Raw genomic sequence first — 15,654 nt, 5'->3', positions numbered from 1 at the left:
TTTTTTTTCTGTTTACTTTTTGGTCATGTTTTTGTCATATCTAGAGAGGAACGTCTTTTTAAAGCTCAACATATCATGGTGTAAGTGAGCATGAGACTGACAATGGTTATCTCTGAGAGACCTTGCCACAGAATCAAAGAGAACGATTGTAAATAATCTTGGGCTTCCAGTCTTTTTTATGATTATTATTTTTCATAATTGTACATCCAATAAATGAAGAGATGATATCCAGTGTCATGTCATTTTTTTTATCCATAGCATTAAGCACCAAATGTGAAGGTTCTTGCACATAAATGTCCATTTGTATTTGAGATCAAAAGCACATTCAGCTCATTTTATTTAGCACAAATATTAACTTTGTTTATGTTTTGAATTTTTTTTTTGTGCAAATAACAGGTGAAAATCAAAGATCTTCAAGTTGTAAAAGTTTTATTCAAAAACATTTAGGGACAGAAATTCCCCCATTTTAGACCTGCAAGGTGTTAAATGAACATTTGGACACAGTATATTAATGATCTGTATTACAGAAAGACACAGCAACAATTTCACTCGACAGTTTCACACAACAATTTAAATATTTCCCAGACAACAACATGCAAAAATTTTACAATATCAGAAAAACTGTTTCAAATGTGATTTTACAAGCTGACAACAAAACAGTTTTCAGAGAGATTATAATGTCAGATTTGTTTCCTTGAGGGTTGACAAATGTACCACAAAAATATACAATCAGATATTTTCTCTTTGGACAATGTCAGTGTTTGACAATGGACATTACCGCTGTGCCGATATTTGCGTGCTGAAACTTTTTTGCTTTTTGTATTTTTGTTGTCAGTTGCTTTGTTAGATGATTCATGTGCTTCTAAAATTGTGAAATCAACTAATTGGCAACAAGTAATGGCTCATTCTTTTTTTGTTGTGCTTTTGCTATTTTCATAATTTTGCCAGTGACGAAAACCACACATATTGTGCTTAAACAACAGCAGCAAATTCTTAACCAATCACCAGGTTAACTTGGTAATTTCATGAGATCTGGGGCCAGTTTCATAAACGCACATGATTTAAGTCTTAAAAACTTTTCTAACCAACTTGAACTTAGCCAAAGGATTGGCGGTCTTTTTGTTTAAAAAATTATTTATGAAACTGATTTTTAAAATAGTTAGTACTAGTCTTGAAAAAAAAAAAAAAGTCATAACATGACTGACTTGTAATACTACTCTAAGGTGATTATGCAACAGGCCCTAATTTTGGTTGCTCTCTCTTTCTCTTATTATTAAACGTTCTTCGATTGAAAAGTGTGAAAAGAAATCTGGCTTGATCTGGCTTGGAAATGCTCGAGACCGCCGCTGCATTGTAACAGTCTGAATGCAAATTAAATTTCAAGCATAAAAACAACTTATGCGTGCTGGTCCCATGTACATTCATTTGACATTTTGCCTTTCTGTCTTGTACTTTTCTTTGTACATTTTATTGTTTCTCAATTAAACTGCTAGGCATCTCTATCAAACAGCCGCAAATCATTGGTAAACTTTGTAATCCAAATACCCTCCTTTTTAAAAGATCTCACTGCACTCCAATTATCAAACAGTGGTCACGGAGAGCAAAGGGTTGTACACTTTCTTCCCATCTACTGAACGGGTCCCATGAGCCAGGAGCTCCTGAATGGTGATCCAGTTGTCCAGGATGCGTCGGCTGCGTTTCTTCATACTCTTTTTCTGGCTAAGCTCGAGTATGGAAGCCTGTCCCTGCGGTCCAGAGTCTTGCTCCTTCTCTTTCTCTCGCAAGAAGTCCAGTCGGCTCTGCATCATGAACTCGCGGCGGCGCCGTTGCTCCCGAGCTCTCAGAAGCTGCTGTTTGCGTTCCTCCTTGCTCCAATAGCGTCCCATCTTCATTTCACTAACCGCATCGTCGTCCGTGGTCATCCCGCTGCGCTCCTCCCGAATCTTCATGGCGCGAGCCTTTAGCAAACGGTCTCTTACTGGACGTTTAGCCACGTATCGTGAGCCGTCGCTGCGGATCTTTACCTTCCACTCCATGCGAGGTGAAGATGGAGGCAGCGTTGGTGGTATAATCAAAGAAGTTGCGGTGGATTCTCTGTTTGCACAAGTTATTGTGCTGGAGTGAGCAGGAACCTGTTCAGGGGTGTCCCGAACTTCTGCACTGTCAATGTCCCTCAACTGCATGCAACTCTGGTAGCGTTGAGGCAGCGTGGTACTGCAGTGGCGTCGGGACAGGTACGGACTGTTTTCTGCACTCCTTCCCCCTTTCACTATCCCGGGAGTGAGAGTCCCATTAGCATGGGACCCCCTTCGTGCTCCATCCAATCCCTTCCTACTGCTGCCGCCATTACGAGAGACTGACCGAAGCCTTGTTGCTGGATTAGAGTCTCTGTTGTCCCCGAGTTCTTCACTCTTTTTCTTGGCATCTGATGAAGAAGGCGTGTTTAGATTCTTCTCCCGGCTTGTGCTCGTCCTGTGACGGGGCGTCCGAGGTCGCATGGTTGCAGAGGCACTGGAATCTCCCGCCGCGGAGGGCGAGGGGTGTCGTTCGCTTGCCAGAGGTGTGCTTCTGCAACTTTCCCCACCCGTATTATAGGCGCTTGTGCTCTCCTTGTCAGAGCGTTCCCTTTCTGGGATCTCGTTGATATCTGACAGTTCATGGTGGATGGCCTCCGCACCGCCACACCTCGCCTTTGCTCCTTTTTCTTCATCGTCCTCTTCGTCAGCTGGCCAGACCTTCAGGCAGCGTTGGCGCAACTGATTCATCTTTTGAGCCCGCAAAACATTGCGCCACTTGAACTCCAGGTGACGTATTTCCTCATCTAGAAGGGAAATCTCGTGCTGCATCAGGCTCTCGTTACAATTCACGTCAATACTGGCGCCATGGTTCCTCCCGTCCAAAAGAAGAAGTGCGTTTCCATTCTTCTCGTAAAGGCACCGGATCTCCAGTAGCTCTCGGTAACGTTCATATTCCTCTTCGGTTAAACCTGGCATGAGCACTCTGCTGGTCCCTGAGCCCAGTGTTTCAGGGACCCCGTGATCCGCCACTCCCACCCCATCCGGCCCTAGCAGCGAGTCGTTGCTGTAGTGAAACTCCCATCCGTGCTGTGCGGCGCGAAACTTACGCAAACTGCCGGGTGTGTTGGTGGCATTGGTGGTGCATGCACTGGTGGGATCATCCGCCAGCTCGGAGGACTCTTCACAGCGCGTGCTTTCATCTGTGCGACCCACCCCGCTGTCCAGCTCCTGGCTGTTATTGAGGGCAGTGTGCCACAAGTTGGGGCGGCCACCTCTGATCCCAGTGATGTCACTCAGCAGTGTGCTCGCTTTCCTCTGGTGTTGAGGGCTGGGTAAGTTAGAGGCGTTTTCCAAGTCCTCTAGATCCAGGCCCACACTCAACTCCAAATCCAGATCATCAGCCTCATTCTTCCAAGATTTGGATTGTTGAAGATAGAAAACAAGAAGAAGAAAAAAATCTAATTAGCAAAATAACTTTATAAATCATGCTGCACTCTAGAAGAAAAGGTTCAATGGGTCTCTATATAGAACCCTACGGTTCTTGACTCAATTTTATGCCAAAAGATTCTATTTAAGAAGTGTCTTAAGTGATTGACTAATAATTTAATTTTTAACAGGTTATTTTAAAAAAAATCTAGTGATAAAGCATGTTTACGAGCTGTTTAATTCATAAAATGATCACATGATGATACCCTTAAAATGTTCTATAAGGCCAATTCACACTGCACAGAAAAATGACAACGAACACCAAAAAACAAGTTAGCTGTTGGGTTTAGAATTTTATTAAAAATAACGGTCATGTTCACATTGACCCAACAGACACCGACAAACACTGATTGACACGTTCATTGAGTGAAAATAAACCATGAGCAACACCAACAGACGGCGACAGGGGTAACACACTGATGAAATTTTTTTTTTTGCGTTTGTCTGCGCGGTGTGAATTGGCCTATTAGTCTAGTCATTTTAAGCCAAAATGGGCGTCAACCTTGAACAAATTGCAACAGAAGCAAACTCAACTGATTTTGTATCCTCAATATGTCCTGAGTAAGGGGGAAAAAAGCCCAGAAGAATCCCATTAGGGGAAAGTTTCAAAAAAGACCCAAATATACCCGATTCATACGCCTACTCATTCTTTTTCTTGAATCTTCGTGACACATAAGAGTAAAATACTTGATGTTAAGGTCTGAATGGAACCCATTTAGGCTACCCATGAGCATTAATACAGTACATAGAGGCAGGAAGAAGTACTTTAGTTTAAAGACATTTTTTAGACATTTTCACCTGGCTGTACCCAATGTTTAGATCTGTTGTGGTATTTATGCAAATTAGCACATAAGTAATTAGATTTTGCACCGTTTGTCCATGTTAACAAAGAATTAAAAAAAAAACTTGCAATACATTTTTTGCTTGTCTTGATGTAAGTAATCAACTCAGTGATTTTCATGGTGATATCTAAAGGTTAAAAATTTTACCCTATTCACGTGAGAAAAAGAATGAATAGGCGTATGAATAGGGTATATTTGGGTCTTTTTCGAAACTTTCCCCTAATGGGATTCTTCAGGGCTTTTTTTCCCCTTACTCAGGACATATTGAGGATACAAAATCAGTTGAGTTTGCTCCTGTTGCAATTTGTTCAACCTTTTTTCATAAAATGACTGGACTATAGGCTATATATATGAAGCGACCAACAGAACCCTTAAGGGTTCTATATAGAACCTTTTCTACTAAAACTGCAGTAGGCACTGTATGCAGAGGAACTTGCTTAAAACACATTCTGATTGGTCAACAGCAGCGTCCCTGTTTGAACAGCAGAGGGCAGTGTTTGCCAATGTAAGCCCAATTTTGGATGCTGGAACTGATTGTGGGGTCTTTTCCCATCTGTTGTAGGAGGCCTTTCAATGTGAGAGGTTTCTCAAATGAGCCACCTGTGCTGGGGAATATACTGGCCCGAGGGCTCACACACACCATCTGGACCTTCCATACTCACACACACACACACTTGTGTACTACTGACCCCAAATCCTAAAACTGTACTACAGTAACTATTTCCCAATTGACCATTCACTGTTCATTTGTTCGTATTCTCATCTCTTGTTTTAATGATTTTCCACAAACTGTTTTTAAAGAATATCAATTAGATTTTTACTTTTTGCCAAACCCTATGGAGACAGCTGACAGATTTCTAGAGAAAAATACTGAAATTCAATTAAAGACGGAGTTTTATTTTAGAACTGGACCCAAATGGGTTTTATTCAGACCAATGGTGTACATAAAGCTTTTTTATCTGTATGTTATATTAAACACAAAAGAATATCTTTCTGGGTTCAAAATCAGCATCCTCGGTTTATCATGATTATTATATGCAAATAAGATGCATTTTTTTGTGATCTTTATTACCTTGTTCTCTTGTACAGCTTTTGTGTCAAATAGCATCATGGTAAATTAACTTCATAAACAGGCCTCAGACTTCAAATGCTGTTTTGGTCTATTTGTATTCATGAACTGGGTGATTCCTTGGGGGGTTTGCATTATGTTTTATTTAAATATTTACCAGTGAGATACGGACTGTTGCTATGGCTTCCACAAGGGCTAAAGATGATAAATCTGGTTGTTAAAGCATGCTGACAGACCATGAGGTTTGGGACCAATCAGTGAAGAGACTCACAAACAGAGAGAAGATATTGAGACATTTTTTAACTGATTCTCACACATTTAAGCTGACCTTCAATTTCAGTGATGAATGAAACTAATTTTGTTTTGTTATTTGATCAAACTGCCAATATTAAGATATTTTATACAAAATTGCAAAATAACAGTTTCCAAAATGATAATTGGATGTAATTCACTTAACCTTCCCTACTTTTCCACATACTCAAAAGAAAGACTAGGCAGTGTATAGTGTATACTAGTGTTCAGTTAGTAGCTACTGTTTCATTCTGAACAAAGCCGATGTCTCAGACTGCAGTGGAAATGTGTTCAAGGAAATAAAATGGATATTGTGACTCACTATTGGAGGATGTGTATTATGGGATGTCCTAAGTGTGTCTCTAAAGTGTGACCTTGAGTAGAACAAAAGACTGCCAAACCATGTGTCCTCATCTCTCCTTGGGTTTTTTTTCTCTCTCTTCCATTTATTTCCTCGTCTGGGTTTTTTGTCCTTCTCTGCCCTTTTCTGTCTGCTTTCATTTGTAAATGGAGAACAGAACGAAGCCATGTGTTCACCTGTACACTATAACACATTTGTCTGTTACTGCTTGAATAAGCAGACCATAATACACTTCACGTAATGTCTGAATATCAAATTAGTTGTCATTAATAGCTTCAGTAATACTTAAACGTTCACCAAATTCGCCCTGTGCTGCTACTAAATCTACAGCCTCACAGCATCAGAAATTATATTTACTGGAGTTATGAGTTTGTGCAAGAGATGTGAATGCGGTGACTGGTGAGATAAAGACTGAATGCTGCAAAACAATTCAAAAGATAATAATTTGACAACATGTTTTTCATTTGCACTTCTCCCGCTTCAATAAGAAAATTCTGTATGAAAGCGATTAACTTAATTGGATCAAGCGATGATATCTGACTGCTGTTTATAAAGCCGAGAGAGTCTCACCTCGATGTCTGGTCGTGCCAGTAGCAGAGAGATGTTGGTGCTGTCCTCTCTGGTCAGGATGGCCACTGCTTCCTCTCGGTTCTGGACATCCACCCCGTTTATCTGAACACAAAGACACATCAACATCATGTCACATCACAGGTGATTGTTGTGCTCATGAGTTTACATAACCCTTGCATCATCTGTATTCTGTATTATTATTATTGTTTTGTTTATTTTCCCCTCAAGAAACTGATGCATGACGAGTTTTATTAAGAACAGTATATAATCTTTTGATAATTATGTAATTTCAGTTTTTTTTTATTTTTTTTATGTGGAATATAAGTAAATATGTGACCCTGGATCACAAAACCAGTCACATGTGGCACGGGTATATTTGTGGCAATAGCCAACAATACATTGTATGGGTCAAAATTATCTTTTTTTTTTTTTTTTCAAAAATCATTAGGATTTTAAGTTCATGTTTCATAAAGGTATTTTGTAAATGTCCTACCATAAATATAAAAAATATTTATTTTTGTGAGTGAATGCAGCACAATCTCAAACATAAATTGACAACTTTAAAGGCGATTTTCTCAATGTTTCTTTTTTTTTAGCACCCTCAGATTCCAGATTTACAAATAGTTGTATCTCGGCCAAATATTGTCCTATCATAACAAACCATACATCAATGGAAAGCTTATCCATTCAGCTTTCGGGTGATGTCAATTTCAAAAAATTGACCCATGGGTCCAGGGTCACATATATGTTATGTCAAATAGGTTCTTCAGGGCAGATGTAAAATGTATGATTCCTCTTATTTTAAAAACAACGATAAACTTCTTATGGAATCTGGAAGGGTTATGCATAAGCAGAAAAGTAGTATAGTAGCTAATTATTAAAACAAATGATTTTTAAGCAGGGATGCACCGATATGAACATTTTGGCCGATACCGATAATTCTTTATGTTTGAAAGCCGATAACCGATATATTGGCCGATAAATCTAAATCCAAATTTTTTTGAGAGCCTGATTACAAAAACAAAAGTCTCATCATTAAAACCCATGTCCCAAACACAATTATAATGATGTTCTTATTATAATTTTATGTAGCCTACAGTATATGACGGACTTGCGCTGCAAATGTTGCACTTTACTGTATTTTCCATTTTTTAAGTGATTCAAATCATATTTCAAGCAATTCAAAACCATCATGGCGAACAGTGCACATCTGAAGTGTCTCACCTGAAGGAAATAATACATTTATCGGCTTTAATATATCGGCCAAATTTTCTTATCAGGCCGATTATGGTAACATTAAAAATGAACAAATTGTCCGATACCGACATGGTGGCCGATATATCGTGCATCCCTATTTTTAAGCCACCAACCTTAAACCATACTCTAAAATTTGATTGGTTGATATCAAGGAAGTTGACCATTATTGGACCACTTGTGAACAGTGTGTCGTTAATCTGTTTTCAGACGGATAATAACACAGTTTGGCTTCGGTTACCTGCAGTATTCGGTCTCCCTCGCGGATTCGGCCATCCTTGGCAGCAATGCTATTAGGGTTGACCTGCAATGATGAAACAGAATCAGTGCCGGCGACGGGATGGTTGCTGCATACAAGAATACTACTTCTGCTGTATAAATATATCTAACACAAATAATCGTTTTAAAACAAAAATTTACATAGTGTAAATTTATAGATCTCCCTCAGATATGCTGTGGGGGCAAGTGCTTCCAAACAGTCAAAACATTAAAAAAATGATACAGTGTATATTAAAATTCTACACACCCCTGTTAAAATAGCGGGTTTTGTGATGTAAAAAATGAAACGAAGATAAATCATATCATTTAATGTGAAACCTACAACCTATGCAATGCCACTGAAAATCAAAGTGACACATTTGGGAGAGTGGATATATCAGAAAAATGTTGATAAGGGTCACTTTAGCTTAAGACAGGTTTGTGTGTACTGTTTTTACATGAGCTTGATGATTAGTTCATTCTGAACACACTCACATACCCAATAATAAAAGGGGGAACACACTTTTGCGGGTTGTTCTAAGCCATTGCATAAGTCACAAAAAGGATTTATCTTTGATTTTTTTTACATTATACATACAAAAAAACTTTTTTAACGAGGAGTGAATTCTCTTAATTGGGTATGTGAGTGTGTTCTTTTTTTATATATCCACTGCATTTTAACATTTTTTCATTTATTCTGATCAGGGCCGGATTAAGAATTCAGAGGCCCCTGGGCACAATGTCTTGTACAGTATGCCCCCATTTAGGCAGGCCAAATGTAGTTTGTCCAAGGAAAGAAATCCCCCGCAAGAAATATTTGTACATTTTAAGGTTAAATGCAACAATCTGGTGCACTTTGAGAGCTCAAAATGAAGAGCTTCAACCGGCTTCAACCCATGAACTGTGCACATTGAACAAATAAAAAGCATTGACTTGTACCTGGATATTAAAGAGGGCTCAAACATCTTTTTAGTTATGATATAGTGAGTCTCAGTCTGCCTTACATTATCACTGGTGTTTTGGGATGCCAAACAATTATTATAATAATATAATAATGATTTATATAATTATTGCTATGACATAAAATCCATATAGCCTATAAATGTAGGCCTACTGTATAAATGAATATTTCAAAAGTAGGCTATATTTTACATTACACTATAGTGTAGGAAAATTACAATACTTTTGTCCTAATTTCTTCACTTGCAAGAAATAAACCCTTGAGCTTTTATTGTGGAGAAAACACCAGATCACCATGCTGATCGTGTGAGCAAAGTGCGCACTTTTCTTTAAATCACGCAGCACAAACAGAATGCCTATATAGGATACTTAATTAAAGTCTTGTGCTGTTTTATAAAGGCACAAAGCCATATCACGGTTTCGATTTTAGTTTGTTGGCAAAATATAACGCTAGAGACTTATGTTAGGCTATACATTTTGTGTTGGGAAAAGGGAGAAGAGCGAGTTCGGCAAAAGGCGGGTCGACGCGTCAAAATCTACTTTCAAGCACCCCACGTCCTACGACCTATGCCACTGTAGATATTTAGTGGCGGGCGTCTTTTTGCCAAAAAGACAGGCACTTAGTGCAAATATACGCTCCGTTATCGGAAATGTAAAAAAAGAAGGATTTTTTTTCTTCCACTCGCTTGGGCCCCATAATGCCCATTGGATAATCCGGCCCTGGGTGCCCCCCTATTGGCTGGTATCGCCCAATCCCATCTATGAATAATCCGGCCCTGATTCTGATGCTACACAATATCCATGTACATTTTTACTGTAAATGCATTACTGTACACATTTTTCACAAACAGAATTGGTTAAAAAATGTATGTGATCATTGACAGCATCTGTGGCACATTTGATATTAAACATTTTCTTTCAAATTTTGCTTGAAAAGGGTAATTTCTGCAATCTAAACATATGCTGTAATGTGACGCGTAATTTCTACAGCTTTATCTTCAAAAGAGAATGTACAAAAATAGTGACAGTTTCCAAACAAGTTTCCTAAACACTCCCGCTACCCTTGGCCGGTCAAGATGCCCGCCTCAAAGCTTGAGCCATTGGGCTGGTTGGGATGCTCAAACAGCAATCTTTTGAATAACCCTATGTTGAAATACCCTATGGCTTGCCTTTGCCTCTGCATATTAAACTAAATACAAAATTGCATGCTTCAAATGTAACATTTCATTAGGCTTCGCGTCAGGTTCTTTGCCTCCACATCGTGCACTAAAATCGTTGAATGCACAGTTAGCCGTAGATTATCCCGATTATACCATGGTCGTTTGCCAGCATTGACAACTTATTGATGTTTGCAGTACAATATTTGACCTGAAAGCATAAAAATTATGGTTATTAGATCTAGCATTCTGCCCGCTTTGAATCTGACAGAGATAAAGAAGTGTGTAAGATTACATTTATTTCAATGAATGAATTATAGCTTTTATTTGAATTGATTATCAAGAGAGAGAGACATTGAGAGAAACAGTGCATTGATATACACTCACCTAAAGGATTATTAGGAACACTATACTAATACTGTGTTTGACCCCCTTCCGCCTTCAGAACTGCCTTAATTCTACGTGGCATTGATTCAACAAGGTGCTGAAAGCATTCGTTAGAAATGTTGGCCCATATTGATAGGATAGCATCTTGCAGTTGATGGAGATTTGTGGGATGCACATCCAGGGCACGAAGCTCCCGTTCCACCACATCCCAAAGATGCTCTATTGGGTTGAGATCTGGTGACTGTGGGGGCCATTTTAGTACAGTGAACTCATTGTCATGTTCAAGAAACCAATTTGAAATGATTCGAGCTTTGTGACATGGTGCATTATCCTGCTGGAAGTAGCCATCAGAGGATGGGTACATGGTGGTCATAAAGGGATGGACATGGTCAGAAACAATGCTCAGGTAGGCCGTGGCATTTAAACGATGCCCAATTGGCACTAAGGGGCCTAAAGTGTGCCAAGAAAACATCCCCCACACCATTACACCACCACCACCAGCCTGCACAGTGGTAACAAGGCATGATGGATCCATGTTCTCATTCTGTTTACGCCAAATTCTGACTCTACCATCTGAATGTCTCAACAGAAATCGAGACTCATCAGACCAGGCAACATTTTTCCAGTCTTCAACTGTCCAATTTTGGTGAGCTCGTGCAAATTGTAGCCTCTTTTTCCTATTTGTAGTGGAGATGAGTGGTACCCGGTGGGGTCTTCTGCTGTTGTAGCCCATCCGCCTCAAGGTTGTGCGTGTTGTGGCTTCACAAATGCTTTGCTGCATACCTCGGTTGTAACGAGTGGTTATTTCAGTCAAAGTTGCTCTTCTATCAGCTTGAATCAGTCGGCCCATTCTCCTCTGACCTCTAGCATCAACAAGGCATTTTCGCCCACAGGACTGCCGCATACTGGATGTTTTTCCCTTTTCACACCATTCTTTGTAAACCCTAGAAATGGTTGTGCGTGAAAATCCCAGTAACTGAGCATGAGAAATTGAACAGGTGTTCCTAATAATCCTTTAGGTGAGTGTAGAGCTGTAATTAAAACTGACTTGGAACTACCTGTGCATTAAACGGTTTTATACTACAGGGCCGTTGAATGCTTGAATCTGATTGGTTGACGAACGTTCTAAGGTGTGCATTATTTTCAGGGAAACGCACAGCTAAAGTAGTTCCAGGCAGGTCTTGACCGCATTACAGTTCCATATCACTTCGCGTAGTTAACGGTAATAACGGAAAATAGGATACAATTCATAACAAGAAAAAACATGCAGCCACATGCGCTTGATCTGCAATTTTCAATGTCTAGCTTCACAATCAATGGAAACATGCAGTTTAATTTGAATAAATAAAGTACTGTATATAGTCCTATCTATAATCAATAAAAAACTAAACTGAATATAGGCTAAATAAATGGATAGTCCTGCAGCACGGATTATTATTGCAGATAATAACAAATAAATAATTATTGATATGCCTACTTGTTAAAAGGGCTTTGTGTTTCATTTATTTGGCTAGTCTGTCATCTGTCAATAATAGAAAAAAAAGAATGAATTCGAATTAATTAAAAGGAATTGAATTAATAAATAAATAATAATATTGACGCACATGCTTTTCCGTCTCATTATTGCAACATTTCTCTCTAATAACTGCATCAATAACTGGGGACACACTTTAAGGCCGGTTATGAATGTAATTTGATACGTATGACTGATCATGCCCAAACGCGTGTTCAGCGCGTTCAGTCTGTGTTCAAAGTCGGTGTTTAAAATCTGCTGCAGTCGATGAAAACAGTCAGAGAATGTGTCAGCTAGTCGTGTGTCCCCAGCATTAGTCTGCTATCAGTGGCTCAAACCTCCGTTACTAACTCTAAAATGACGTTTTGGAATTAGCAACGGAGGCATGGGATTAGAATACATACAAATTAGTCCTACATACAAGAGCGTTTTAATGACAAAAACTTTACAAACGTCTTGAAATACATAATCTGAACAATGTTTCGAGGTGTGGTATAATATATAATGCTTCGTACTGTAGTATAAGCAGAATAATTGACTTCAGGCCGTTGAATTATTAGAAAAATAATGCACACCCGAGGTGAACGGCCACTCCGCTTCGCGTCGTGACCGCATTACCACCTCGGGTGTGCATTATTTTTCTAATAATTCAACGGCCTGTCGTCAATTATTCCTTACATATTGCACACCTTTCAGCCAATCAGAATCGAGTATTCATACATACCATTATATAAAGAATTAATAATATACAGTTTGCAAAATTTAAAGCCTCTGTATTAAAGGTGCACTGCGCAACATTTCATGTTAAAAATACCCGTTTTTCTAACCCATACATGCTTAAACAATTGCCTGATGGGCTGAATGAGCCCTTCTCTGATCACTGTGATTGCCTCTATAATCCTGTACAGTAAAATAAATAAGAGGGATTCGGGTCGGAATTTGAGACTGGGCGTGACGTCATGCACGTTCAGTTGCAGTGTTGCAGTTTCACTTGTCGCCAGAGGAGGCATAGTTCTGCAAAAACTCAGAGACTTGCGCAATGCACCTTTAAGTAACAAGGTGTAATTGCATTGTAATTGTCCCGTTTAAGTATGATTATCTTGTGCACATGCACTAATTCTTGAGCGATGAAATGGTGTTCTGGATTTAATATAGCAATTTATTTAAAATAATGATTTATCTAATGCTGAAGCAGAAGGGCGTAGGTTCACAATCCTCCTTGAGGCTTCATTCATAATTCATCGGTCAGCAGATTCCCATTATTCCCCAATTCTCACCTCTCCCACGTAGATGCCCAGATCCTCTTCATCATCAGTGCGATAACACACCGTTAAACCCAGTTTATCTTGCTGACAAGATTTATACAATTCCACCTCCTGAAGGAAACAGAAAGAGAGAGAGCTAAACAAACAGAGATAAGATGCTCCTCTTCTGCCAGTGTTTCTGGCTAAAATAAGCTTATTTTGTAGTAGAGGAAATTAAAAGAGACAATGTTGACCTCATACTCCAGGTCATCTTGTCTGTCCACCTCATGTTGACTAATGTCAAAGTAGTCCGTTGGGTCATAATACACGTGATCCATGGGAGAGCTGAGGAGAAAAATAAAATACCTATAATTAACACATAGAAAAGCAGTCACAAAAAGCCAGTGTGTTGCAACTGTTATTTAATGCATATATATTATTTAGTCAAATTTTTATAAACTACCAATTCACTAAGTATAATAAATATTTTGGTTACATTTTATTTTAAGGTGTCCTTAACTACATTTATGTACAGAGTAATATTAACTACATGACTATATAATTAGGGTTTGGTTTAGGGTTATGCATAATTTACTGTTATCACTACAGTAACTACAACATGTGTAACAAGGACACTGTAAAATAAAGTGTTACCAATAGTTTTAAACTTTAGAATAAATATATTGTAAGAACAGTCCTAACAAAATAGCCTGTCCATATCCTTTTCATGTGAAAGCATCTGATGTCAAATGTTTATTTTCTGTAAGGTAAAGTAATAGTGTAACATACACAAACGTTTGGGGTCAGCAATATAATTTTTTTTTTAAAGGATGCATTAAATAGATAAAAAAAATGAAAGTAAAGACATTTATAATGTTACAAAAGTTTTATATTTAAGATAAATCCTTAATTTATCAGTTTCCACAAAAATATGAAGCAGCACAGCTGTTTTCAACATCAATAATAACAAATATTTCTTGAGCATCAAATCAGCATATTGGAATGATTTCTGGAGGATCATGTGACCCTGAAGACTGGAGTAATGATACTGGAAATTCAGCTTTGATCACAGGAATAAATTACACTTTAAAATATACTCACGGCTATTTTAAATTGTAATAATATTTCACAATATTACTGTTTACTGTATTTTTACTGTATGTTCCTACTGTACGTACATCATCATGACAGCACTGATTTTAAAACCATGAACCCGTGTGTGTTCTGGAGACCATCTTACAGCTGTCTGAAGAGGTACGGCTCCGGCATGGGTGGCAGTGGAGGGGAAGGAGGAGACGCGGGTCTGTTGTGATGGACGGCTCGGCCTAATGTCACCATGTGCTGGAAGCTGATGTCTGTCTGCGTCCCGCTGTCCACACAGTCCGCCACGAGCACCGTCCCGCCAGCAGCTCCAGGAGCACCGGCTCTCCTCCTCGTGTTCGGCTTACAGCGCAGCGCCTGCAGGCTCTGGTCCTGAGACAGCCGGGACAGGGCTTTACTGTTCACCTGCGTTCAGACACACACATCCATGCTGAGAACATTAACACTTTAACTTATTAGACATGCTAAAGGGGTCGAGTCGTCCATTTTTCCTTGATTTTTTTTAACGAAAGATCTTGAAAACATACAGTAGGCTACTTTTACGTTAACTCAAGTCCAAAAACAAATCTTTTGAAACTATAAGCTGAAAACACCTGTTCAGTGTTCAGCAGCAATATTATTTTTATATTTTCGTTTTTAGCAATTAGCTTTAATTTGCTTTTATTTAGGGTTCAGTTTTAGTAGTAATATAAGTTTTTCTGTTTAGTATTTATGTTTAGTTTTTATAAGATTTAAAGTACTAAAAAAATGTTTTTAATAGTTTTAGTTAACCTTAACAACACTTTTTGGTCCTTTAAGTGTTCATGTTTCCTTTAAACGTACAGTATGGCATTTTTCGCCACTAGGGGTCGCTAACCTATTTACAATAACAAAGGCGTAGATTGATGATGCAACATTTGCTAAGAATTATGGATCTTGTCGTCAACGTCAAGCCGACCGATCTAATAATGTTTATGGATGACTGAATACATTGATGCTTTTATCATGACTGTGATATGAAGCAGTTCGGGATTGCTAAGAGACAGCTATCAGCTCCACACGCGACGCGAGTCCCGCTGATATAAAAGGAATATGGACATTTCATTCTACCGAACTACATGCAGAATTACTACCCACAGGTCAGTTTATTAGACCAATTAAACTT

The 15,654-nt window shown here is 38.8% G+C and overlaps 1 protein-coding gene across 1 annotated transcript in view; it reads right to left on the bottom strand.

Annotated features, from left to right (window-relative positions):
* Positions 1-1,580: 1,580 nt before the first annotated feature.
* The window catches only part of LOC308703286 (PDZ domain-containing protein 4), a gene marked incomplete at both ends in the record, with an annotated part of 40,406 nt that continues 26,332 nt past the window's right edge, over positions 1,581-15,654 (bottom strand). The window contains 6 exons of the mRNA XM_081386627.1: positions 1,581-3,425; positions 6,637-6,738; positions 8,132-8,194; positions 13,443-13,541; positions 13,664-13,754; positions 14,650-14,915. Of these exons, the coding sequence (XP_081242753.1) occupies positions 1,581-3,425; positions 6,637-6,738; positions 8,132-8,194; positions 13,443-13,541; positions 13,664-13,754; positions 14,650-14,915 (2,466 nt within the window). The remainder of the gene's footprint in view (positions 3,426-6,636; positions 6,739-8,131; positions 8,195-13,442; positions 13,542-13,663; positions 13,755-14,649; positions 14,916-15,654) is intronic.

This window comes from Scardinius erythrophthalmus (genome assembly GCF_964197995.2).
Source record: "Scardinius erythrophthalmus genome assembly, chromosome: 15".
NCBI classification, from domain to species: domain Eukaryota; kingdom Metazoa; phylum Chordata; class Actinopteri; order Cypriniformes; family Leuciscidae; genus Scardinius; species Scardinius erythrophthalmus.
This window is presented reverse-complemented; position numbering and strand designations above follow the sequence as displayed.